Source organism: Fusarium pseudograminearum, chromosome 1 (assembly GCF_000303195.2).
Source record: "Fusarium pseudograminearum CS3096 chromosome 1, whole genome shotgun sequence".
Taxonomy (NCBI): Eukaryota; Fungi; Ascomycota; class Sordariomycetes; order Hypocreales; family Nectriaceae; genus Fusarium; species Fusarium pseudograminearum.
Genome location: NC_031951.1, coordinates 11049936 through 11076266, shown reverse-complemented (window position 1 = coordinate 11076266; position 26331 = coordinate 11049936). Strand labels below are relative to the sequence as shown.

General features: G+C 46.3%; 9 protein-coding genes across 9 annotated transcripts; 2 read left to right on the top strand and 7 right to left on the bottom strand.

Annotated features, from left to right (window-relative positions):
- Nucleotides 1-333: 333 nt before the first annotated feature.
- FPSE_10681 (uncharacterized protein) lies at nt 334-3705 on the bottom strand (the record flags this gene model as incomplete). Its single annotated transcript, XM_009263798.1, has 1 exon — nt 334-3705. The coding sequence occupies one exon, from the start codon at nt 3703-3705 to the stop codon at nt 334-336; it is 3372 nt and encodes a 1123-aa protein (XP_009262073.1).
- A 2444-nt stretch (nt 3706-6149) lies between these two features.
- On the bottom strand, nt 6150-6464 carry FPSE_10680 (uncharacterized protein; the record flags this gene model as incomplete). Its single annotated transcript, XM_009263797.1, has 1 exon — nt 6150-6464. The coding sequence occupies one exon, from the start codon at nt 6462-6464 to the stop codon at nt 6150-6152; it is 315 nt and encodes a 104-aa protein (XP_009262072.1).
- Nucleotides 6465-7992: 1528 nt separating this feature from the next.
- On the top strand, nt 7993-8892 carry FPSE_10679 (uncharacterized protein; the record flags this gene model as incomplete). Its single annotated transcript, XM_009263796.1, has 1 exon — nt 7993-8892. One exon carries the CDS (start codon nt 7993-7995, stop codon nt 8890-8892), a length of 900 nt encoding a protein of 299 aa, XP_009262071.1.
- A 668-nt stretch (nt 8893-9560) lies between these two features.
- On the bottom strand, nt 9561-10617 carry FPSE_10678 (uncharacterized protein; the record flags this gene model as incomplete). The annotated part of the gene is made up of 2 exons (XM_009263795.1): nt 9561-10318; nt 10374-10617. The coding sequence occupies 2 exons, from the start codon at nt 10615-10617 to the stop codon at nt 9561-9563; spliced, it is 1002 nt and encodes a 333-aa protein (XP_009262070.1).
- Nucleotides 10618-11069: 452 nt separating this feature from the next.
- On the bottom strand, nt 11070-13199 carry FPSE_10677 (uncharacterized protein; the record flags this gene model as incomplete). The annotated part of the gene is made up of 7 exons (XM_009263794.1): nt 11070-11106; nt 11159-11238; nt 11280-11491; nt 11548-11777; nt 11843-12669; nt 12720-12975; nt 13156-13199. 7 exons carry the CDS (start codon nt 13197-13199, stop codon nt 11070-11072), a joined length of 1686 nt encoding a protein of 561 aa, XP_009262069.1.
- A 1063-nt stretch (nt 13200-14262) lies between these two features.
- On the top strand, nt 14263-19114 carry FPSE_10676 (uncharacterized protein; the record flags this gene model as incomplete). The annotated part of the gene is made up of 2 exons (XM_009263793.1): nt 14263-16565; nt 18619-19114. The coding sequence occupies 2 exons, from the start codon at nt 14263-14265 to the stop codon at nt 19112-19114; spliced, it is 2799 nt and encodes a 932-aa protein (XP_009262068.1).
- Nucleotides 19115-20991: 1877 nt separating this feature from the next.
- FPSE_10675 (uncharacterized protein) lies at nt 20992-21782 on the bottom strand (the record flags this gene model as incomplete). The annotated part of the gene is made up of 3 exons (XM_009263792.1): nt 20992-21246; nt 21342-21573; nt 21625-21782. The coding sequence occupies 3 exons, from the start codon at nt 21780-21782 to the stop codon at nt 20992-20994; spliced, it is 645 nt and encodes a 214-aa protein (XP_009262067.1).
- Nucleotides 21783-22761: 979 nt separating this feature from the next.
- FPSE_10674 (uncharacterized protein) lies at nt 22762-23874 on the bottom strand (the record flags this gene model as incomplete). The annotated part of the gene is made up of 1 exon (XM_009263791.1): nt 22762-23874. The coding sequence occupies one exon, from the start codon at nt 23872-23874 to the stop codon at nt 22762-22764; it is 1113 nt and encodes a 370-aa protein (XP_009262066.1).
- A 461-nt stretch (nt 23875-24335) lies between these two features.
- Nucleotides 24336-24955, bottom strand: FPSE_10673 (uncharacterized protein; the record flags this gene model as incomplete). The annotated part of the gene is made up of 2 exons (XM_009263790.1): nt 24336-24667; nt 24718-24955. The coding sequence occupies 2 exons, from the start codon at nt 24953-24955 to the stop codon at nt 24336-24338; spliced, it is 570 nt and encodes a 189-aa protein (XP_009262065.1).
- Nucleotides 24956-26331: the final 1376 nt, after the last annotated feature.

Sequence of the window (26331 nt, the reverse complement as noted above, 5' to 3'; positions counted from 1 at the left end):
TTTTGTGCCCCTTCTGAACCTTATAGTAGGGCAAAGGTCATGTGTGAGGGCATTGGAGTCATGATGCTCAAAAAAGTGTAATTGAAGATGGAAACCCTATCCCTAGGTGAGAATAATTGATGAAAGATCGAAGTTAGACTAGTGCAGAGAGACGAGGAATGTTCGTGGGTGTTTTCCAATCACGTGATACCCTTCACGCTCAACACTCTTAACTTTCACCAACATCGCCCGAAGTTGCGGTAGAAAACGCCCGTGGTAAAAATTTTCACTTTACTTCAAATCATTTAAATCACAAAGATAGTTACAAGTAAATCGGACCTTACCCTCCAGCTCCTACAAAGAACCCATCTCCTTCTTATGCCCATCCATCACCAAATTCCTTTCGAGTTTCTGCCATGACTCTTTCTTCCAGTATTCCAAGTACTTTCTCATCAAAGTCTCATCCAAGCTACCAGCCTGAGCAAGGCTGGGGGCATACTTCGATGCTAGACTGATGTCCAAGTGCACTTGTACGGATGACGCCTTTGTGTCAACAGCATGCAATTGATCTTCAACTTGGGTGCTGCCCTTGAAGAACTCGATCAGTTTGTAAGGTGGATTTCGGCTGACATCGGGGTCTGAAGATGCCAGCTTATCCACCCAAGCACTTTGAGAAACAACCTCGAATTCTAAACCAAAGTTTCTCAGCGAGGGTAAGATTTCTGCATTCCAGCTTGCCGGGTGAGAACCAGAAACATGGAAGACAGTGTAAGGGATAGTCTTCTGATGCTCTAGGATATTGGATTGCGAGGAAGCTTCATCAGGACCAGAAGACGGGATACATTCCCCCACCTCAGAGAACGTCAGCTCAACGATGGATGCTGCCGCAACATCCGAGGGGATCCATAGCTGCGCATCGCCAACCCTAAACACATTGTCGGCTTCAATCCGAGGCAGCGCCCCCGCTGTGAGGGCACTCAGAATGATAGTAGGTACTGCCTCGGACGGGTTCCATATACCGTGGTGTGTATCACCAGATATCTGCCCCAACCGAATGACTTTGACCGGCAGTCCAGTATGTTCCGAAGCAGAGTAGCAAATTTCCTCAGCTACCCATTTCGATTGACCATAGCCTAAGGAGCCTACAGCTTCCCAACCATACCGACGTTCCATGATGCTGCCCTCCCACTGGGTCGGTTCACAGCTTGCTGAAGACTGCGCAGGTGGGTTTGCTGAAGCAACAGCAACAATACTTGAGATAAACACAACTTCTGGGGTTTGTGGAGCGCTCAGTGCCAATTCGATCAAGTGCCATACACCTGCTAGCTGGGGTTCGAAGCTGCTCAAAGACATGCTGAAGTTGACCGCCCAGGCATTGTGAATAATATTGGTAACGCTACAGAGCAAGGCGCCATAGTCATCAGGATTTAGTCCAAGTTTATCGCGACCCAGGTCGCCAGCCAGAGCGACTGCCTTTTCTCGGATTGACTTGGGCAGCGTCAGCTTTGAGTTGGCCAGTGCTTGGTCTAGCCTCGACTCGGCTTCTGCGTTATCCCTTGCTCGTACAAGACAGTAGACATGGTCTTTTGGTCCACGTGATAGAAGGTTGTGGAGGATCTGGACGCCGAGGTAGCCAGTAGCGCCAGTGAGTAGCTGTTGAAATGAGAAGATGACGGTCAGTAGGGTTAAAACACAGAAGAGTGAGAGTAGATTGGGAATCAGCAGCAGGTATATACATACAATCGTGCTGGCTTCAGGAACCGAACTCATGTCGCGCTTGCCAGTTCCTTCTTTAGTAGTGAAACAAGTATACTTTCGAATCAAGCTTCGAGCTATTTCTTGTGGATCAACTGCCATTGAGCCCTGTCGTCCTGTGTACAAAGAAACGATATGATGGGATAAAAGAGAAAGATTCGGATGATTGAAAACCACGTTGGTAGCCACTTTCTCTGGCTTGATGTATATCCTCCGCAAGATCTCTGCTCGAATTCGGGATGCTTGAAGTGAGTCCATGCCCATCGTGAAGAAGTCTGCATCGCTTTGGTCCTTCATAGGAGGATGATGATGGAAAACTATTTCATGTACAATACTGGAGATCTCGGCATCATTAAATGACTGCTCTGGAAGGGTTCCGACACCGTTTTGAACGCCACCATTGGAGTAGTAGCCACTGATAATAGTAGAGAACTGGCGATAGAACAGGGCTCGTTGTAGTGTTGACTTCCCCGTCATAGGTAGCTCTGTATCCGCAGGTAGGATGGTAACAGCGTCGAGTGATACCCTAGCATATGCTGGCATGCGTTCATTGCCCAGATTGAGGTCCGGCTCAACGCTCTTGAGCAAATCTTCATGCACCAAGTTGGAAGCGTGCGAAGATGGGATTATGATGACACCCAGAGACTCTTGTCCAGCACCAAAGGCTACAGCCATAGCAACATTGGGATTGTTCATCAAGGCGCTCTCCAAGGGTACTGGATTCGCATTCTCTCCATTACTTAGGACAATCATGTCGTCGTGTCTGGCGACAAACTTCCACAGTCGAGGCTTATGAGGGTGTTTCTCGAATAGATCCTTGGTGCCATAAGATCCATCAGGACGATCAGTCATGGTTTTGGAGGCAAGGCCAGGCAGGATCACCAGGTGATAAAGATCCCCTTCAGCTGGTTCGAACCTCATGAATGGCTCAGCATGCTCCATCGGCTCCAGCCAACCCCATTGCTTATCATCGTCAAGAACAGGAAGCATCAGGATGCCAGACTCAGATTGGCCATAGGTGGTCTTGAGGTTGACTCCAGCATCGATGAGGCTCTGTCCCAGGTCATCAGGTACAGCGGCACCACCAACACTGAGAAAGTCAAGCTTTGCCAGCTTCTCAACGCCGCCGTCCTCTTCAGCGAGAAACTTGAGAACGTAAGGCACTGTCGTGAGACACCGCGACTTTGTAGCGCCGAGGCCCTTGAATATGGCCTCTGCAACAAGCGGTCGATCTGCATTGACAAGAGAAACACGGGTACCCATTCTGAGAGCACGAAACAGTACGCCTAGTCCAAAGGTGTGGTAAAGAGGCATCGTGTTGAAAGTGGGGAGCGTATGAAGACGATGGCTTTTTGCGTCTGTCCCTGCAACGGCTGCAATCCATGCCCCTGAGGGCGCTGATATCGGCTTTGGTAGCCCTGATGTAGTGCCTCCGCTGTGAACCACAACGCCTGGGGTTTGATCTAGGCTGTGACATTCCAGTTCAGGGATGGAACTGTATTCTTGACTGTCCAATGCAAAGACGTCCCGTATCATGGGTACAGTGCAGAGAGGTATCTTATCAAACATGGTTCTGTGCGATTCTGGTACAATTGCAGCACAGCATTCTGTGACATCAAGAAGATGAGCGACGCCCTCATGAGTAAGCTTTGGTGATAAAAGGACTGTCGTGAAGCCAAGTCGTTGTATGGACAAGAAAGTAATGTAATATTCAAGCGTTGACGTGCCAATCAAGGCTATGACACCCTTCGACTTAGCAGTCTTGAGGTCAAAGTCCTTCTGTCCCTTGAGAGCCTGAAGGTAGCCATTGGCTCCAATAGTCGTGAGCCGCTCAATATCGGACCCAGTGAAGTTTGCAAAGTCATCATTGGTGGTTACGTATGACAAAATGGTCTGGGTATTCCCGGCAAGTCCCCGAATGATGGAGTCTAGGGTAAGACATTTTGCATCGGTAGATTGTTCGACAGTCATGATGGTGGTACATTAACAATGTAGTTAGTAAGTATTGATTGCGTATTCGTTTACAGGTGATTAGATTATCGATTAGATACGTCCTTGATATACTGATAGTCCATGATGTATCATTTCAGCAACTACAACTGTACACTAGCTCATCTCTGGTATGTTACCGGAATCATTGGTCACGACAGGCATTCGGTGAAACTATGAAAGACGCCGCTCCGTGATCGCTGCTTTCTTCTGAACCTTGGATGGCGTTAGGCCGGTGGCCGGAATGAGATATATTCTCGGCGACCGAGATCCAACATGGACGCGTGTTTATTGCAAAAAGGGGGGATGGCGCAACGCTACTGTAAGGATGTGAGTACATAATCTCGCTTACGCCTAGGTCGGTTAATAAATACTATTGGCTAACGGAATCAATTCTCTCACCAAGTTCTCGACAAGTGGCTGGGTTTTGTTCGTCAGACCGAACCAAGCACCAGTGTTCTTGGAATGCTGGACGTAAGACAAATGTAAGCCTTGGACTGTTTGTTGTGAAGATGAGTTCCTTGTTACCCAGGAACTGCTGTCGAGTAATCAATATTGGTGAGACACGGACTCTTGAAGATTGGATCAATCGACAGGTTACGTTTACTGCACCCTTGACAGCATACCACCTGTACCACTACGTGTCAAAGGATAGCCTCGATTAGTACTAGTAAGCTGGAGAAGATCTACGGTCCCGCAATTGTCCAACACGCTATTTTCTCACCACATATGAACTATCAGATCTGGTTCCACTAGGAGGAGTAGCACAATCACTGTCAACTGTATCCATAGAGTCGCCGTAAGATGGCGGAGAAACGTCTTAGTGCCTGGTGGATCTCTCTGAAGCTAAGAGTTAGCCCCCAACTTTAAAATTCCGAGGCTTCAGCTGCTGTTTCATAAATCTCTTGCAGCGGCATTAGCCGAAGCTAGTAAACTTAAAAGAGACCTCACATCAAAGTCTGGAGGAATTTGGTTATTGGAACCTTCATTCTACCTCTTTTTTGTACGCCATTGTCTCAGTCAAATGCAAAGAGGCTACACAGCTGGTTTTCTTAATCTAGGTGGTAGTAGATAACCAAGAGAGGTACTTCTGCAGTGCATGCATTCTCGTCTCGTATAATCGACAGAATAGAGTACTACCCATCCTTCCACCTCGATGGAATTGGTTGGTATTCTCGTATGAGTACAGACTGATCGTCATCTAACAAATAAGCTTGTACGTAACAAAAGAGGAACAAGTAATACAATCGTAAACTCGGAGGGTTTATGTGCCGCACTGGCGCCTATGTATGTATGACCTGATACTGCAAAATTCCAAGACTCAATGGCCTATCGGAAGACACCTGCCACACTTGGCTTATATAAGCCTTCTAATCTTTAATGATCTGATAGTCTCAACTTGGTTATATCTGTATAATATTGATTGGTATTTAGATGCTTGTTCCGCATCGTGCGGGGGCTATCATCATCAGCTTGATGCAGGTAGGGGTTGCACTTATTATTATGAGCCTATTTCTGACGCCATTGCAAGGGGAAATTAGGTGTAGATATGCCTTGTTCCAAGATTGGAGGGATAACACGTTCTTTCTTCGTAATCTCGGACCCTTCGAGCTGCATGGACATATGCGCTCAACTCATCACAGTACTAAAGAAGGGATTGCTGCAGTGAAACCCCAATTGATATTCTCAACGTATCAAAGTAGCCGACAGGCTGTCAGAAAATGTCAGTGACAGACCACTTTGTGTACTGAATGACAGAGGACTCACTAATGCATGGCAAAAGATCTTCCGATGGGCGGTCCATGCAGTCGATCCAGATTACCATGTAGCGCTGGTACTATTTCCCACCCTGTTCAACTTTGCCATTAAATCCTTCTCCTCATTTCTTATCGAGTCAACTGCCGCTTGTGCTGAAGAAAGAACAGGGCTGGTATGACGGTTCGGACCGTGTTCAGTGCTTACGTGTTCCTCTCTTGTCATAGCCGCATCCTGGTGTTCTTGTTCCTGCAACGCTACTGGCTGCGTCGGAACATGACAGTGTCTGACCTGCATGAGTATGGGTTGAGTAGCGTCGTGTAGCCGGTCCAGCTTGCGGGAGATCATCCCAAGCAAGATTTGAGCGTTTAATGCCGGTTTTGAGGCCAAACTGAAGCTTCCAAGAGAAACGGAAACAGTACGGGGCTTGGTAAGTCCGCCCGTCTGGGAAGGTAGTCTCGCTGAGCTAGGATATGCTGTGGTATCGTTGTAGGTAGAGGAGGATGTTGATCCGACTGGGGCTGAGCTTTTCTCTAGAGATAAGATGATTGGTGCGAGTATCTTGACGATGTACGCGTATGATATGGAAACATGGAGCATGGCGATGTCGTTGAAGTTGCCAGGGTCTTGCCGAGGACGACTTTGGTTCCGATTTTCTGATGGCCCGTCCATCATGGTGCTGCTGTTGCTCTGCGTATGCTCTGCGTTGGTCTAGAGAATCTCAACCAACTCGTCGTATCAACGGCTGAATATAGACATCGTAGCTTGGCTTGATGCCTGAGTAGTCGATCTTCAAGCATTTGTGCTTCTTCCGGCGGTGATCCTGTTGCCGACTGTGTGCTCTGATGCTCTGCATTGCTCTCCATAGACTCGTCCTCAGAGCCACTTCGGTGATTCCCGCTGGTGACAAAGTCTGTCGAAGGCCCATACCCATGGAGAGTTGAGAGGTCTAGGTCGCAAACTGGCATTGTGCCAATGTTGAGCATACTGAAAGGAGATCCAGAGCCAGCCTAACTCATTGAGCCTTCATGAGAGAGTGAACAATCTGGCGAGATGAACGGCGGATGAGTAGACGACACTTGGTGGGTTGAGACATTAATGACATCGGATGATCTGTGCCATTCTACGGCACTGCCGGCTTCGAAAATAGAAAAGTCAAAGTCAGAATTGATGGAATCTCGATTATCTGGCGGGGAAATATGCATTTGCTCTTGTTGCTCTTGTTGTAGACGACCTCTTGTGGTAGTATCGTTTTGGCGAGTCGTTGTATTTGGCCCACATCTTGGCTTTTGGGTTTTAGGTCTACCGATGCGGCGGTGGGCCCGATATACGCAGTCGATGTCATTCTTCTCGCATCTGTCGCAGCGGCTTTCTATACCTCCGGTGCGAGTGCATCGGATCTTGAGCTCGTGGCATCTATCGCATGCTGCTCGAAGCTTAGTGTCACTGTCTTTGCACGGCTGTGACATGACGTTGATAGGGAGACTATTTTCTAAGATAAGAAGTAATGTATGGGATTGTTTATGTTTTGTCTTTTCTTATGCTGACACAAGTCTTATATTTAATGTCATCAAGTGGAGACTGACTCAGTTGTTGTTAAAGTCACTTATAGCGATACTGTCTCAACTGGGACAAATCTTATCCCTGACATTCATCTTATCAAATAAGCCTAAAAGAGGGAATAACGATTTTTATTACCGTCGCTGTCCTGGGTAATGTTTATAAATAATCTTTATATGTCAGTTATTCATGTCTTTAAACTGTACTCTCCACAAACTTCGACTGCAGATGGAGAAAGAAAGTCGGTAACATCACCCTTTGAAATTCATGTACGACCAACAGATGATTTTCAATTGGCTGTTTCCTCAAATTTCTTACCTACAAAATGTTCCGTCTTTCATCGAATGAAGACAACCAGGTGAGTGCCGAGCTAGTAAATCTTCAGAGCTAATTGAAATGTGTTGACTATCTTCCATAGGTACTAGTGACGATGTTCGATAATACTAAAGAAGGATCAAGATATCTTCACGAAGATTAGAAAAATGAGATGCGGATCGACTTCCATCGTGGGTAAGTATTATGTTTACGTGTCAGGATTGAAGCAAAGCACATAAATTATTATTGATCCTACTCTAATATACGTCCACAATCTCCAGAGCACGGTTTTAGAAGGAATCTGTAGTCTAGCGGCTACCGCTGCCGCCTGTCACCAGCTGGCAGAAAGCTGATGAAGAGAAAACCAGGTCACAATTTCAGTTAGGCAGAAATCAACAAACACACCGCAGAGACCAAAATTCTTTTTCCCTTCTCCATCCTCCGAAAATCACAAAACAAACACATCCTTGCAAAATCTGCCCTTCGTGAAGGCATCGCTCATTCAACCTAGGTACGCAACAACACGAACCCCTCCCCGAAGAATCGCGATTTATTGACGAGTACCGAAGACACTGAATCAGACGAACAAAAGACGATATCGAAGAATCCGACGCGCAGATCCAGCCATCTTCTACGGAAATGGCAGACTCGCAAACTTCACGCACTTCGGCGAGCCACGAAACAAGGCAGACACTCTCAGAGCGAAACACACGACGCCTCGAATTGGCCAAGCAGATGGGAAAGACAGTTGACGACTTGATCTGGGACCCAAACGAGATGGCGTTCACGTGGGACGACATGCAGTCGGAGACGACAACGACTCTCGCGAATGGGGAACCCACCAACACCATGGATGCTGCTATGGTAGAACACAACGATGTCATGACAATCATTGCCGCCTACTCCAAGCGCGATTTACTTCAACCTGGCCTGCCCCCATATATCCCATCCACCATCGCCACGATCCCACCCAAAGACGCCTCGCGCTTCCTTGCGCTCATGAACGGAGAGCACATCCTGGCTAAGGACTGGGCTCCCATTCGAAATGCACTACAGGCCAGACATCCCCTCAAGCAAGACATCATTGTGCGCACTCAAACCATGTTCACCGTGATTATGAGCGAGATTATCGATACTGGGATCCCATTCTGGGTATCGGATCCCTCAGCTGACACCCCGAACTACGGCGCCATGTACTCTGTAGCACGGCATGCTGCACGAATGTTGGGAATCTTTGACGAGACCGACATGCGCGATGCACTTACATGCTGGAATCAACTCCGATACCAGGTACCTGACGAGGAAGCTGGAATCTGGCATGCAATCAATGGGGCTTCCTGGGCATTGTCGGACGTCAAGGAGAAATATTGGCCGTTCTTAATGTGGAATTTGAGAGACGTCTACATGTCGAAAGCCATTTTGTATCAGGTCTCCCTTTTTGTCAAGCTCGTTGATTATCTGGGCTCCTACCCAGAGGACTGGCCTGAAGGACTCAAGGATCCCTTGGAGACTGCGCGGTCGCATGACCCAACTCTATGAAGTGTCCAACTTTCGTTCACTACAACAAGGCGATTTCTGTTTTTATACCCGTTGCCGACCATCCTTCCAGGACAGATAACGATGCTCCTATTCATTTACGGACACGGGCAACTGTTCGTCCTAGGACCGTTTTCTTCCGGAGGATAGCTGGGTATGGTTTTTACATGTTGTATCTGAGGCGAGAGGCCGATTGGGCAGGACATGTTTGGCGGTTGTAGATCCTTTGACTCTTCTGGCTCTTGCAGAGCGACGAGTTTAGATAGCATCACTCCGAAAGGAGCAACCTTTCCCCAATGATACAACCAGAACATACCCTTTTCTTTAACCTTGCTTGTTTCTTTTAATGGTCAATTGACGCAACTGTGCTGTAGTGTTTTATGCGTATGTCCTCTGAGCCAAACCCAAAGTCATGTCACTCCACTTGCAGGTTTGACCTTCCATCACTTTTCTAGATGCATCTCATGGGAGCTTTTGGTGTTGAACGACGTGTCTCGGACTTGAACAGCTTTCAGTGTACTAGAACCACTGACTGGAAACAGAAGGGATACATCGACTAGGTCAGTCCATACCGGTTAGATTACAGTCTGTAAACTACCTATTTATTTCGATATCCCAACACTCAGGTCGTCGCCTACCATGTCTCGCCTAAGACTTTCCCGCGCCTGAAGTTACCAGTCAAGCGGAAGTGGGAGAAGTTCCGGGTACCAAGCCGCACCGCTCATGGCGGCAATAGAAATGATGAACCAGCGCAGGTCTAGCATCATCTTGTACTTGCGTGCATCTTCTTCTGACATTGTGACGGTGAAGGTGTGACCAGAAAAGATTGGCTTGCAGCCCTTACGTCCGGTAGCAATCCCAAAGGCATCCATGAAAGGAGGGCATCCCATTTTTTCATAATGAATTTGTGCTTCAGCCATATTCCTCATGTCGTTTTCGTTGGTTATACCATCCATTTCTTCGTTCGGCTTCCTGAACCGACGGTATAGCCACTGGAATTGGACCTTGACTTCCCATTCTTGCTCTATTGAACCTTGAGTATCCGGACACTGGGAAGCTTTTGGTCCAACGCCCAAGCACCTCAGTCCCAACGATGAACAGGACCAAGCCGCGGTGACTGACTCGCTGATATTGATCACATTCCATTGCTTGTTCGAACTGCAAAGATCATCAGGGTTGGACAAGAGACCATATAGGTCGTCGCATGTCTCGTCGGTGAAGAACGCTTGGCAGGCGCTCATGACCAGGCTCGTCTCATATACATTGGCTTCATCCTTGTTCCACGAGAAGGGGATAATATGGGATGCCCAAGAAGGAGATTCACCTGTAACTATACATCGGTACTCGTTTCGGTAAGCACAAGCGTATTTCTCCACCTGGTCGCAATAATCGTTCGGATTTGATATGTCTGCATTGAGCATGAGGAAGTCTATAATATATTAGCACAAAACATGCAGGATCGCCTCAAGATGCACATGACGTACAGTGTCTGACTAGACTTGCGACAATGTTCAAGTTGTCATGCAAATGCATTGACCCCTGGTTGCTGGCAAGGAAGCCACCATCTGCCAGGGATCCCATAGGAACGAGTAGTATAATAGCGATGTGGACTGCCTGTAGTCGGAAATCCTTGTGCATGGGTGGCATACGGATTTGTGCCTCGATACGCTTAGCACATTCGTAACGAAAGTCCTTGGTACTTTCCAAGTCAGTCTGTGGTAAACTCATACTTGGCGCGTGGGTGATAGAGGAATATGAGGTAGGAAGTTAATGAGACTTAGAAGGCAAGTCTAAATTAAGTCGATGGCAAGAAGATAACAAAAGGGAGATAGAGTAAATGCGAAGAGGTGGGTTAAATACTGAGAGACAATAGGCATTAAGATAAAAAAATGTTTATTGAAAAGTAAATTTTATTGCTAATTATTTACAGTTTTTATAGTTTTTAATACCGATTGATGCCTAGATAATCACGCTTACCAGTTGGTAGGCTCGGCCTCTTAAAGTTTGAGTGTGATATTTAAGTTAATTGATTAGATATCTGAGTTGAAGGACTTCAGAGCAAAAATGCACGTATGAGATGGTCACGGGATTGTCCACGTGACACCCCTCATCTTCAACATAACCCCACAACGAAACAAGTACGTGCATGGGCGATTAAGCTGTTCAAAACATGGCCTTACTCAGTTCTCAAAGACTTTCCCGGGGTTCAAGATCCAGCTAATACAGTAGTTAGTATGTAGTCATTTTTAAAAGCTAGCTCGTCACTTACTGCGGATCAAGGGTGTCTTTGATGGCTTTCATCACACCAATTGTAGCTGGACCGAGTTCCTTTTGAAGGCAATGCTTTTCCTATTTAGCTCAAATAGTAAATACGAAACCTTGTAACTCACCATCTTTCCCAGTCCAATTCCGTGTTCACCAGACACAGTTCCCTCCATTTCCAAGGCTCTGACCATCATATCATCCACGCATTTTGACACGGCCTGTCGTTGGTTCTCGTCTTTAGCATTATACATCATTAGTTGATGGAAGTTGCCGTCACCAACATGTCCCATCACGCTGTTAAAGATGCCAAGATGGCTGGCTTTTTCTTTCGATTCTTCTTCAAACATTGTGTAAGTTTATCTTCAGAGTGAAGAAGGGCTTGCAGTTACTTACCAATGATTTCAGCCATCTGCGAAAGAGGTACAGCAACGTCTGTAGACCACATCTTGGTTCCTTCTTCTCGAACAGCAAGGCTTGCCCATAGAGCCTGTTTTCTCGCCGACCAAAGTGAATCCATCTGCTCCTGTGTTTCTGCAAATTCGAATGAACGACATCCTTGAGAGTTGGCAATCTCCTTGGTCGCGTTGATGCTGTCTCTGACTGCATTCTGTGACCCGGAAAACCTGCGAGTTTCTCCAGTCATTATTGCTGCTTCTCGGAGTATTCACACTGGCAAGTATTTACTTACTTCAGAAATAGCGTTGGGCATTCATCCCACATTCTTCCACCTGTCCCACCACTTTGATTCACAACCTTCATTTGGGTATCATCCATAAGTTCCAACGCAGCTAAAGGAACGCCCTGGCGCATGAGTTTGAAAGCCATGTCAGCTGCCTCTTTGACAGTCGAAAAGGTAGCCGTCGCGACAGACAGCTTTTCGGGAATGATAGCCAACTTCAGTGTTACCTCTGTAACAATCCCCAAAGTTCCTTCAGAGCCCACAAAAAGGCCAGTAAGATTGTAGCCAGCTGATGTCTTCCGGGGCCGACGACGGGTCTTGATGACTGAACCGTCTGCTAGGACCACTGTCAGGTTGATAACATAGTCCTTCATTGTGCCATATCTCATGGCATTTGTGCCACTGCAGTTTGTCGAAACCATTCCACCTATCAATGCCGTAGGGCTGGGATCAAGCGGAAGGAATAGTCCGCTGTGCTTTATTTCCTCATTCATGTTGGTCCAGTTGACGCCAGCTTGAACTACTATGTCCATGTCCTCTGGATGAAATGCCACGATGTTATTCATAGAAGACATATCAAGACAAACGCCCGAATGAGGGGAGCTAAAATTGCCTTCGACACTGGAACCAGCTCCGTAGGGGACCATTGGGACTTTGTAGGCGGTACAGATGCGAGCGATAGCCGAGACCTGTTCAGTCGTTTGGGGGCGGATGACTGCTACGGGGCGCGAATCAGAATTCGAGGTCGACCATTCTGAGTGGCCATGTTCTTCGAGGTCATCCCAGTCAGTACTAACGGCCTCTTCCCCAAGCAGGTCGCGTATTTCACCAACAGCCTAAACTATACGTCAGTCCTGTTACCAGACTCATGGCATTGCCGACATACTTTTAACATGGTATTCTTATCTGCATACATCACCTTGTTCGGAATCGATGGAATATCCTGTTGAACCCACCTTGGTTTGAGGCTTTCATCTCGGCCCGAGATCATATCGTCCTTGATGACTGCTGCAGTAGTCAAGCCGCTCACCGCAGCGCCTACCACAAAAGCTAGGTAACCAGGGATGTGCCACTCTCTTTGACCGGCTTGTGAATTTTGCGAAGCGAATCTTGATTGTTGCAGCGCTTGACGAGAGGGAATGCTGCAGCTCCTCATCAATGGTGACAACCTTAACCGACATGAGCGGCGGGAAAGATTAAATGAAGTGAGCATGTTGATCCAGAGTGACAATGTGCGGTATCAGCGCAGATCTTGTGTTGAGGAGGATAAAGCTGGGGACATGAGACATAATAATCATCGCCAGATGAAACTGCTTTCTTACAATATCCGGCCCGGCCATCGGCTCAGATAAGTGTGGATATCCATGTTAAAATATGGGGTTGGTTTGAGGGGTACATGGCGCTAATTACTATCAATGCTTAAAATGTCTCTGACTCTCTGGTTATTTGGTTCAGGGTAACTTCGGGCGGGACCATACACCTGGCGAAGCTTTCTCAGAATTGAGTCAGTATTAAGTTGAATTAAGGGACAAAACTTTCCAAAATTAATCCGTTTTAATTGAGATCGATATCTAATCAAGGTCACAACGGAGGACGTGTCCCCAGCCCGCACCAATGAATGTACATCATTAACCTAGCAATCTATTTCTGGGGCACTGGTCTCTAGTGATGTCCCAATGATCCCACCGCGCTAAAGTTGCTACCGAGTATGTACAACCGACGTATGTTCTTTGAACTTATCCAACAGAATAACGCCGGAGTAAATCACAAAGATTTTATCTGTAACGGCAACCAGTTCAAAACCGATATATTGGGCTATTGCGCACTCGGTATAATCAGAGAATTACTCCAGCTCTGGCGCTGTTGCCACCTCAAGAATTATCGTCGCCAAAGATTTGGAATTTGATGATCCCTCTTCTCTCTTGTTCAACCTTCCCATCAATGCTCCCGCTTTCATCTACATCCTTGGTCAAAGTTATATGAGAGGGCTCTTTCCTGATGGTAGGTGGCTAATAAATGATTGTAGCAATCATATCTGTGGTTTTCAACTTAAACATGTACCTTCCTTGATTTTCTGGACGTTCACTTGTCTTTGAAGAATTCAATACTGATACCTTGTGTCACTGGACGGTCGATATCAATTGGAGAGGAATAATTGATTGGGTAATATTCTCTAGTGAATGACCGACACATAATGTTGTGATGTTAATGGCGGTGAATGGTGGAAATTACAAACACATGGTCTCAGCCGAAAGTCTGCCTTGATTTGCTCAGCCGCAACCAGGCTTGTTTCATCGCCCCTCATCTTCTTTAGAAACCCATCTTCCAATTGTGTTCTTACTCTTACTATTCTCAAATTCGATTTTCAGTCCCAAAGTCATTCGCCAAGTTTTATTGATCCAATATCATCCTTTGAGAGCCGCTTCACAATGTCCGGCGCCGAAGCTGCAATAGCTGGAGTGGGTTTTCTGTGCAATGCGATGCAAATCGTCACTTTCGGTCGAGATGTCCTCCAAGTCTGCCGTCAAATTCGTGCCAGCAGTTCTCCCGACCCGAATCTGCAAGGATACCTAAAAAGCGCCGAGGCTTGCTTCAGCCAGAGAAAGGCTTATTTTGATCAGATGAAGGCTTCCGCTTCAGCAGCCTCTCAAGCCCAGGGTTTGAACAGCGACCTACAACACATTATTGAAGTTGGTAAGAAGCTAGACGACTCTATGGATGAACTACAATCCAAATTCGCCAAGCTTCATCTCAATAGTGCTTCTAAAGGTGGAATTCGAGGGTCGGCGCGAACGGTAAAGAAGGCTGTCGCATCTATGTGGCAATCCAATCAACTCAAAAGTCTTGAGGAAAATGTCAAGAGATACGAAAGTCTTCTCCATGGTGTCATGGTTCATAATATATGCAATCAGCTTCAAGCCGCTAAGATTCAGACATCCAAGTCATTCCATCAACTCAACCAAGATCTACAATCATTCATCACAAAGCTGGCTGACGGATGTACCAAGCTCTCCGAGCTCTCACTCGCCTCACTTGAAACGCGAGATCGAGTTACTCAAGAGCACGAAACAACTCGCACAGCCATAAATCAAGGCTTTACTTCCACGCAAGGCGCCGTCTCAAGTATGCACAACTCAATGTCGCAGCGCCTTCAAGAATCAGCACAACGTGATCTAAGCAGTGACTTGAAGAAACGCCATGAACGACTACTTGATAGTCTTAGATTCTCTGAAATGAACAGCCGCAAAAATCAAGTATCCGAGAACTACCCCGGTACCTTTCTTTGGGTGTTTAAGAAAAAGTCTGACGGTAGTCAAACTCAACGCGTTAGTCGTGCAGAGACATACAACAAAGATGGAGATATACATATGAACGACGCATCAACTTCGGCCCCTGGCACGGGTTCACAAAGCCCTGTCAGCTTTCCCTCTTGGTTAGAATGCGACGCAAACCTATTTTGGATCAGCGGTAAGCCGGCCTCGGGGAAAAGCTCGCTCATGAAGTTTCTCGCAACGAATTCCCTGACAATTGAACATCTGAGGATATGGCAGCGCAGTATACAGATGTCGGATGGCAAGTTACGCATCATCACTCATTATTTCTGGAAGGCTGGAGAATCATTACAGAACAACATACAAGGCATGATGCTTTCTCTTCTACATCAAGTGCTCAACAAGGACCTTTGTCTCGCTCAGCGACTCTGGGAAGATCAAGAGAATGTTTCCGATAAGCGAGCATATGGAGACTGGAGTCTCAAAGAGCTAAGACACGCTCTATGTCGCACAATACGGTCTTCAGGAGACGCTTTCTGCATATTTCTGGATGGGACGGATGAGGCAAAAGAGTTAGAGCACCTATCGTGGCGTGATAGGGGAAATTCCCAGATCATTCATGACTTACTCTGTCTTAGCAATGTCAAGATATGTGCCTCTAGCAGGGAAGAGCACCCATTCTGCTTATTCTTCGAAGGCATGCCCCGTTTGAGAATTCACCTGCTTACTTATGGCGATATTTATCGTTTTGCGGAGAACAAACTGGAAAGCTCATCGGTGGATTGTAACTACCGAGGTCACATTCTGCGAACCATTGTGGAGAAAGCAAATGGTGTCTTCTTATGGGTCGTTTTAGTTCTCGATAGCGTCAATCGAGCAATACGATCAGGTACAGCAAGCACCGACGAAATACAGGAGCGACTCGAACAGACTCCTGCCGATTTGACTGATCTCTTGATCGACATGTGGGAGCGACCAGGAGATGATGCCAAGCTATCAAGCTACAAGACTGACGCCTCGCGCTACTTTAGCCTTGTTGTTACTGCCAAGAGAATGGAAGAGGATATTGGTTGGGAACATGTTTCTGGTTTTCCCCATCACATGAATTCTATACTCGTTATAGCTACGGCTCTAGAGGATGAGCCAGTAACATCAATAATTCACAAGGGTCGTTCCATACAGGCAGAAGAGCTTCAGGACAGATGTTCGAGGGTAGCAAACCGATTGCGATTGATTAGCCGTGGGCTACTAGAGACAACGACAAGTGCAAATTGGGACTGCAAAGGAGATCCGCGCTTAATGGATTACAACAAACAAAGGATCAATTTCATTCATAGATCCGCTTTCGACTTCATCACGGATACGCAATTCGGTCGCGAGCGTTTGAGTAGCTGTCAATGGTCTCCAGTTGAGCAGGTTTCCAGGTTGCTTGGAGGCCATCTTGTCAGATCTCGATTTCTGTATGTTGAGTCAAGGTTAGAGACAGTCCGGAGCAGAAGAAAAAAGAGTTATATTGTGGACCACAACTGGTCCAGTGAACTTGCCGTTGCGTTGACGATGGTTCATCATTGGCAAGATCCCAATCTGCCCCCCGAAAGCAGCATGTTGCGAATAGTCAGGGGCTGGCAGGAATCTGGCTTGTTCTGTGGCCAGTCGCACTGGATATATCCACAGGGTTCAAAGGTTCCTTCGAATCCTCGCGATTTGGAATTTCTTAAGGGGATAATATGTGTAGCCCCTCGATTTGATACTGTTGTTGGTCTACTAGACCAAATCTCAATTCATGATCTCATTGATGCGACTCCTGTTCTTCTTAGGGCATTATCATTTCTTGATGATGAGGAAATGACTGAACCAATTTTATTGGAGTTGGTTGGATACATCCTAACCCGTCTGTCGGATGTAAGCAGCGAAAATCAACAAGGCGTTTCCTCTGGAGATCAAGCTAGCGTAAGAAATGCAACTTTCTTACTGCATTCAATGTTCATTATTCAATCCCTCCATGATATTTCTATCGGATCTACGGATTTGGTATGTCAGGACTTCTCAAATCTACTGGATCGATTTGAGAAAACGTTATCTTCGACAGACGATTGGCAGTACCAATTTGTACTGACGTGTGAAGAGAATCGTCGTTCGTCGTTCTCTGTTGCGGGGCTTTATGATGAACTTTCGGAAGACCTTGTTATCGTGGCTATCGTAAACTTTGTTACCGCCTACCGCATACTGGGTCGGCTTTTCCAAGACCGCCTTTGCTGTGCGCTAAATGCTCAAGTCCCTGAAGGTTCGGGCGAGCGATTTGAGATAGTACTCATTGGTGGCGAAGAAAGCTTTACCGGCTACGCTCGGCGGATATTTTCACCCGAAACAGAATATCACGATCTCATTTCAGCTCAATTGATAGACACTCTTTTTAGGATACATACTGTCGAACATCTGAAGGAGAGAACTGAGGCGTGGCAAGGTGTGTTTCAAATATATGGGGGTAGCTCAACATCAATTAGACATGATATTGTACAATGTTCCATAAGAGAACTTGGAAAGAAGGGTTTCAAGTTTTTGCATCCTTGGCAAAGTAATTGGACTATATGGGAAGGGGATTCTACAGAGGAGGGTGATTATACAGAGGAAAGGGACGGCGATTCATCACAGGACTAAATGGAATATTAGATGAGATGTACTGTATCTGAAAGCCAAGATATCGAACAGATTTCTTATCATCATTTTCATATAGTGACACAGTGCTTAACTACAAGTACCACATGTTCTTTGCTTCTTACAGCCCACTGTGTTGAGGTACATGCTTCGGTTTGTCTTGATAAAGCCTTCGCCGTTATGTCCATATCCATCTTCATCAGTATTAGAGCCACATGCGCGTCCTGCTAGATGTCGATGGGATAATCAAGATCCAGACTCAAGGTAGCTTGGAGTCAAAGTTTGAATGGGGCTGAATATGATTTTTGTGTCAAAAGTTGGCGTTTGATTCATCACAGCTGAAAGAGATGCTGCATCGTCACATACCCTTGAACAAGATCAAAGTCCGAAACCCAAAGACATTTTACTACATTCGTGGTTGTTTCAAATCCATCGCAAGAGTTTTAAATCACGAAATCGAACGATGGCGTATTTTATTTTGTGATATCTCGGCATTCTTTGCAATATCACATACAAGTGAAACTCTTCTACGAATGAGATTTATGACCGTGATGGCTGGCTCTGTCTCACAGCAACTACGACATAGGGATCTTCCACAAGGTTCGAGACTCAAAATATGTCTTTGATCAGGTGGAGCAATATTTCCTTCGTCGATCACGACATATCCGGATTGATAGAAGACACGAGCCAGTAATTCAGCTCTCTGCAGTAACCATTCACAACTTTATTTACCTATAAGAAGGGCCTTATCCTCCTCCAAAATAGATACAGCATCACCCAACAATCCAACCTGGCACACATAAACTAAGAACCCAACACGTTCAACATCTTGCAATGGCTTCTTTCTTGGCTCAACAGCAAGACTGTCTTGTTTGAGACCGCCACTGCTGTTTACAACATCACCATCAAGTACTTACTTGAGGGCGTCGGACCCGCTGATCCGCCAAAGAACGGTCTGACTTCTTCCAATGGTCAGGACACTGCGCAAACTTATGAACAGACTTATGGAGGTCGTATTATTGGGAGCGTCTTGCCTCCCATCAACGTTCCTCTCACTGGAGGGGCCACCCACGGTATCGTTAGAGTCCCTGCTTCTCAGGAGGGCGCGATTGTTCCACTCTCGACAGTCAAGATCTCTTTCGACAGCGAGTTCATCAAGCTTGTCGATGCCTACTACGCAGGCGACTCCATCTTTTGGACGATCTCTTGGGAGAAGCTCCCGACTGAGGAGGGCAAGAACCCCCAGTCTGTGGACGTCATCACTAGCATCCCGCACACTCAGTTTGGAGGCTTGACTTCTTGGACCCGTATTGTCCAGCCGTACACTGTTGTTTTTTATGTCCTTGAGAAGTAGAGTGTTCTCAGTATGGCGGAGTGTGGGGGAGTGAATGTTCTTGAAGATTGTTGGCTATGTTGCCTTTCTATAACCAGATTGAACCACCGTCGGAACAATGTACGGGTCATCAAACCAGATTTAGTTATAATGTCGTTAATTTATTTGCTTTAAATTGTTATTACTTTGTATCTTCTGCAGTGTTCCGCCGTGACCTTCAATAGATGAGTTCATCGTTCAGTGACTAGGACGAGACACAACTGAATTGAGACATGCCTAAGCGTTGATCTAAGAGGTGCCCCTGCAGCCCTACTAGCGCTGTCACGGGTCAACTTTAGTGGCATCTCTCGGCTCATCTCGCAGGTTAATTTTCCCTCTCCACCTTTCATCGTTCCCGACACCCTGTATATCTCTCTCACCCAACATCCATTATGCCACAAGAGCAGACACAAAATGGCGTATCAGACGCTACACTTCAGTCAAATAATACATTGTCTAGAAATAAAAAGCCAAAAGATGCCTCCCTGGTCGACAGCTTCTCGTGGGGCAATTTCACTTGCACCCAATCCACCGGTGGTGTAGCCCTCATGCTATCCAAAACGCCCTATCAATTCCACGGCTTACAGACTATTGGAGTCGTGATATTCGTACTCAACATAGTTTTGTTCATTCTCTTTGCCTCAGCCATGACGTACCGATTTATAAGGGAGCCCTCAAACTTTCGCAAATCTATTACGAAACCCCCAGAAGCCTACTTTACAGGTTCGCTGTGGCTCTCGATAGCAACCATCATCATGGGCATGCAGGCTTTTGGCGTTCCTCATACTGGCCCCTGGCTTATTGATGTTGTCCGAGTTCTCTTCTGGATTTATGGCGCCGTCACTTTGACCTACAACATCGTTATCTTTATCGTCATGTTTTCCATCGCGCCCTTCGCTCCTGGTAGCATGAGCTCACCAATGTTTTTGATGATTTACAATACGATGCTCACCGGTACTGTCGCCTCGGTGATAGCAGCTGATCAGCCCCATCACCATCGAGTGCCCATTCTTGTTGCAGGAATTGCATTCGAGGGCCTTGGATGGATATTGTGTCTAATATTTCTCCCTCATTTTGTGGGCAACATGCTTGTCAATGGTCTCGGTCCCGTCAACCTCAGACCGGGGTTGTTCATATCTGTTGGTTCAGCAGGATATACCATCATTGCGCTCATCGGATGTGCCAAGGCCATTCCAGATGGCTATGGATACTTTGCGAAACACCCGACTGCCTTTGAAACACTAAACATCATGGCATTATGGATCGGTGTATTCCTTTGGCTATTTACATTCTGGCTTTTTGCAATCGCATTAGTTGCGCATGTTCCCATCTTGATCTCCAAGATCAGTGGTGATAAATCTCAATCGCAGATGAGTTTTGCCCTGCCTTGGTGGGCAATCGTCTTTCCAAACGTGGGCTTTACAATTGCCACGGTGTATATCGGTGAAGAGTTTGAATCAGACGGCATATGCTGGGTGGCGACAGTCATGACAATACTCGTCTTTATCGCATGGTTGATGGACTTTTATTTACATATGAAGTCAATATGTCAGAAGCGAATCATGTAGGGAAGTAAGTTCTGCACGATATATTAAGCGGCTATTGATGCCGGCTCTGTGACACGTCAGACAGTCTGGGCCCAAGAGTGCATAATGCAGACACAAGTTCAGATGCCGGGTCTGCTCTAGAACATGCACTCGCGTCACTCTGTGCTACGTTTCATTACTTCAGAAAGTGATTTACTTGCATTTACTATCGATAGATAACATCAATACTCCGTACCCGCTCGCTATTTATTGCTTCAACCCAAACCACAAAAATATCCCGCAACACCAACAAATCATTTAAACAACCAAAGCTCAAGGGCTAGAGCACTCAGAGTCTGCTCTCTCATCAACCTGTTCAATCCGGCCCGTCTTGACATCATAAACATACCCCGTAATAGGAACATCCAAAATCAACGGACTCTTTCGCAGAAACGCAACATCATCAATAACACTCTGTCGCAAATCAGAAAAAGGAAGAAACGCCATATGGTCCACATCTTCATGCATCTCCTGCCGGATCTTGGCTCGGAAATCCGTGTCGGAGAAGCTCTGCATACCACAGCCGGTCTGCGCGTGGGGGGTCAGCCGGGCCGGTTCAATCTGGTCCGATGATCGACACCACTTTGTGTCTCAGTCTCTCCCGAGGGGTTGGGTTGTCTTACATGGTGCATAATGATTATCTCACGCGTTCCGAGTAATTGCTGAGAAATCAGGATTGATCGGAGGGCTTCTACCGCGCGACCGCCGGCTGTGACATCCATGTCAGCTTTGCAGCAGATATCGAGATATTGGGGATGGTTACCGTTTCTGATGACGTGCGCATCGCCGATGTCTAAGCCGAGTACCTTTTCTACATCCAATCTGCTGTCCATACACGCTACCACTGCGACTTTTCTAATACTTGTCAGACCCATCGAACCTGTTTTGTTGTCGCGCACCACTTACCGACGGGGTGGACCAGGTAGATGGGATTGAGTAAACGTCGCAGCGAATTTCTGGTTCGCAGCTTCAAACTCAGAAGTAACGGATGGATAAAAAACTGGTGAAGAGACTGCAGGAGCGCTGAGTGAAGGCATCTTGGGTTTGAAGAAAGTAAAGGTCATGGTAGACAACAAATCTCAGTGTCGCGGGGAATATCAAATAGGCAATCAAATCTGCTAAACAAAGAGCCAAGACTCTATCTTGCATGGGAAACAAAATGTTAAAAAGCGGGGGTGAAAGCACAGTCTTATATACAAAAGCCAAGAGCCAAGACGACGCCAATACATCCCATTATCCAAAGAAGAATAGAAGCAAACACATGAACAAGCCATGTGGCTTCTGTTGTCCTCCCCTTTCATCCGGCTACGTTAATCGGCGGGCTCCGATCTCCCCGCGTGGACACCCATTCGTGAGGTATTTTGTCTGAGATGCTGCACTGTTGGTGTTGAGAGATCATGTCATGGAACAAAGAAAGATTACCGGCTGTCAGGTACACTACAAGGATGAGTCGGGACCGGATGCGGGTGAGGGTGGCAGCCATTAGGAATGGAGCTATTGATCAGAGTGCATATATGGCACCATATTGCTCGGCGATAGCCTCACTCCGGCTTTGTTGGACCGAGAAGGGAGGTCAGATGCGGCAAAGACGCGATTACAGGTAGCCACATTTTCTGATTCAATATTGCCGATCGTTCATCTTGATTATCTATACTATGCTTAGTCGGCATGTTACATAGGCTGCAGTATCGGAGCCCCGGAAGCCGACCATACCGAGTACTACCAATTCGTAGATATCATTATCTCAAGGAAAGTAGAGAAAAGGAGTATTACCTCCTTCATATCAATCTTTAAATTCTAGTTTATATGTTCCATTCTACCATGACCGCTGCGCCATTGACTGGATATGATATCTACGAGTTGATGTCATTAAAACAATTCTAGACTTGATTTTCTGCCAAATATAAACATCACTTTGGTTTAACAAAGGATTCAAAATATCAACACTGTTAAAGACAGTACTCTTGACATACAGATAGTAATTTTACCATGGAAGAATCAAAAGAAGACACACACAGCTTAACCAAATTAGGTTCTTTGCAGCTATTCAGTGACATAATAACGTGTAAAGATCACGGCATCTCCTAGCTCCTTCAAGTTGGATCCGGCAGTTAATCTGTAGTCATATTGGTGCCATATCGTCGGAGGGGATGAGATGCGACCCAAGACAAATACTATAGCAACCGTCCAAAAAGGATACATATACCCCACAACGAAATACACGACAATTAAAGCGAAGGCCAACTTGGGATTCTTCATAGGGTAGTCCTGCAATACCAATGGATCAGGTAAGATGCTCACAGACCGTAAATGTATGTCGGTAGGTCCTGGGAGTTGGCGAATCGCTAGCCAAACCAGGTTGGTGCCTCGATGTTGAGCTCCGATAATTGTCAATGGGAACAGGGCCTTGTGAAACATGAATTTGGTGTCTACCACAAGTGGTTGATTAGCCGGTATAACAAGATGGAACACCGACGTTCCTCCAATTTGTGTGTTCCATATCAACGCTTCTCTGTCGGTCCGCATGCGTAAGCAAAGCGTCTGAAGCTCATGATGGTATCCACCAAAATTGCGTCTAAGAGGGTTCCTGGCCTGTTCTTCCTCAAAGGCTATGTGCCAGGTCGGGTCTGGGTGCCAGACGTAGAAGTAGTGGCGGCGCCCGTGCCTATCACACCCATTGTGTTGGGTAAACGCCATCTCCTTCTGAACAAAGCGATGAATGAAGTTGCCCAAGCTACCATTGACCCATTCTTGGGCACTCGCGACGTTTGGGTTGCAGAGTTCTCGCGGAATCGATTTGAGCGCTGCGCCAACTCGTTTGATAGATTGATGGGAATTCAGAACTACAAGAGTTGCCATACCCAGTCCGGAATACTTGAAGCTGGGTGTGAAGAGCTCAGATGAGTTGAACGCGCCTGGTATGACTCGCATTTCTTTCCGCACGAGGAGTTTGGCCAAATTCGATATGGCTTCTTGCATCTCCCAAAACTCGAGCCTTTGTTCTTTTATTTCCTTCCCTGTTTCTCGTTTATTCCATTCAACCAACTTCTGGTACAAAATTGATACTGCTAGTTGACCTTCATCGCACCAGGCGACTTCACAGAGTTCATCTTCGGTGGCGGTACCCATGACTCCATGATCGGGAGGTATATACATCGTGACTGTGACACAAATGGCCGGAGGGTACGGTTATCATAAAGATTGACTTCAGGAAGAGATTTTGGGGATTTTTTTTTTGAGATCGTAACAAACTTTGGACCAAGGGGGAAGAAAAGTTTTCATGAAGGAGGGGACACAAGCGCCAGCCTCGTGTTACCACAACCAACATCTCAGCGACTAACCACGCAGTAATATGGCCGCCTACATATGCATACCTGCCTAATTTCGAATTACCGACATCAGGCAAAAACTTCACATTAATTAGCTACAGACCGGGATCGAATTCACGTGTGTTCGAGACAGCCGACGTCAATTTAAACAAACACTACCAACTCGGAGGGTACCTTGGATATCTGATAGAGACTATGATGCATTGTCATCTGCAGGTCAAACTTCATTTCACAAAATAAATAGACAGATTTGCTGTGACTCGGCGACAGACATTCTTTCATTGGGGGTTATTGATATCTATATTGTCCTTGCCCTTGACCCTGTCCTTGTCCTGGTGGCATGCCTCCCGGTGGTCCCTGCTCCCAAGCTTGTTTCTGCCGTGACGCATCGTTATTCCAATATTCGTGAACTGTCTGATTCTGCTCCGCCATTCGAGGCCATATCGATTCTGCTAACCGTGTATCCGTGGGTGATCGATTGACTTGGCTACTGGTGTCAGGTACTGGTTCGTTCTTTTCCCCCATTCTCTTTTGAACTCTGGAAGATGCTCGCTTTCGCTTCTTGGATTTTCTTCGTCGATCGCAGAGGATGATGCCCATGATGAGTAGTAGAACGCCGACTATTACACAATTAGTTTTTGTAGGCCATGTACATTGTCGATGAACATACCCAGTACTCCTAGAGCAATGATGATCTCTAAAGCTCCAAAGATCTTGCCTCCAGGTAACCCTCCCGAGCTGACATCTGATTGAGTAGCTTCCTGCGTGACGGTCACGACAGGAATCTCGGTAGTGGCAGTAGCATCGGCTTTCGCAGTCGGTTTCGGCACGATAGTTGTAAAGATGGTTGTGTATTCTGAAGCAGAAATGATTCGAGACAGTTGTAGTTCGATAGCCTTATCGTCCATTGGAGCGAGAGAACAAAGGTCGTCGGTTTCGAATCCTTTTTTAGTCGGTTAATGTCGAATGTAATAGTTGCTACCAGAGCTGAGTGATCGTGTGTAATTACAAATTAAAAATGTAACCAAAATAAAAAAGGATTGTAAGAATAAGAATAAAATAGAATTATCACACCCAGATAAAAAAGAAATGAAAGTCGCTGCGTGATTCCAGATCAACGTGCAGAAAGAAAGGAAAGAAAAGAGAGGGCGAAAAGTGATACAAGACAGCAGACGTCGCGAAAGATATGGAGATTTTTTTTCTCGTTTGGGATTATTTGTTTGTGCCTATAGCAGTGTAACTATTCAGCTGAGATACCGCCAATTCAGACCAGTTTTGAGGCGAAACCGGGTGCTGCTTGAGGTGGCATTGTGAGACGGGGGATCAAACAGATGATCCCTGTCGGACGGCACAGACAGCAACGTCACAGGCTGGGTTGGCGCTACAAGGGGAAAGGGGGAGGTTTCGAAAACAAAACACCAAGAGAATCTGTAGCGTTGTAGCTTATTCTTTGTCTTGTCCAATTATTACCATGCAGTAATACCAAGCCGGCTATTGAAGCTTCCGTGCGGAGCAGACTGACAGGTTGACCAGGTTTCACATTTTTTGGTAGCAGTCGCCTTCTTGGCTGGAGTTTTGTATTACGACGGGGCTTGCGCAACCATCCGGACTTTGTGTCTCGTATAGGGCTTGATATAGATATGATGGTCAATGTGACCATCTGGACTCTCGGCTGATAGATTCCTCGTTGGAGCCAAGGGCCGGATACATGCAGATGGCACACCGACAAAGTGTTTCCGATTTCAGATTTTGGATGATCAATGCGTTGTTTATCTCGGATGATATTGCACTGCCCTACGACTGTGTTTGGGTTGACAGGTGCATAAAGTTGGTGATGTGGACAGTGGTCGCGTGTTTGGTGTTTTGCGCGGACCACCAGTTTGCCGAGCTAGGCGCGCGCTGTCTGTCAGTGGGTTAATGGATTGGGTTAGTCTAACTGTCTGCGGGTTAAATATCGTCCCGGATAATCTATGTTCCTCACCTGCCTCGGAAGACAACAGCGTTAAAAGCTGGCAACTTGAAGGAATGGTGGAAAGATATGAAATGAATTTAAGAAAGCACTTTGTAGTTAAGTGTCAAAGAATGAGGTTATGGCTGTGTTTCTGGGTTGAATTTGTGTTCATGAGTTAATCCGTGTGTTTCTCAATCCATCGATAAGATCGGAATGTCCAAATAACGTCTGTATCCAACTGATGAACTAATGACAAAGACGAAGAAGTGTAGCAAGACATATCAATTTACAGCAGATAATATCAGAGGATTATTTAGCATTGACATCAATAGG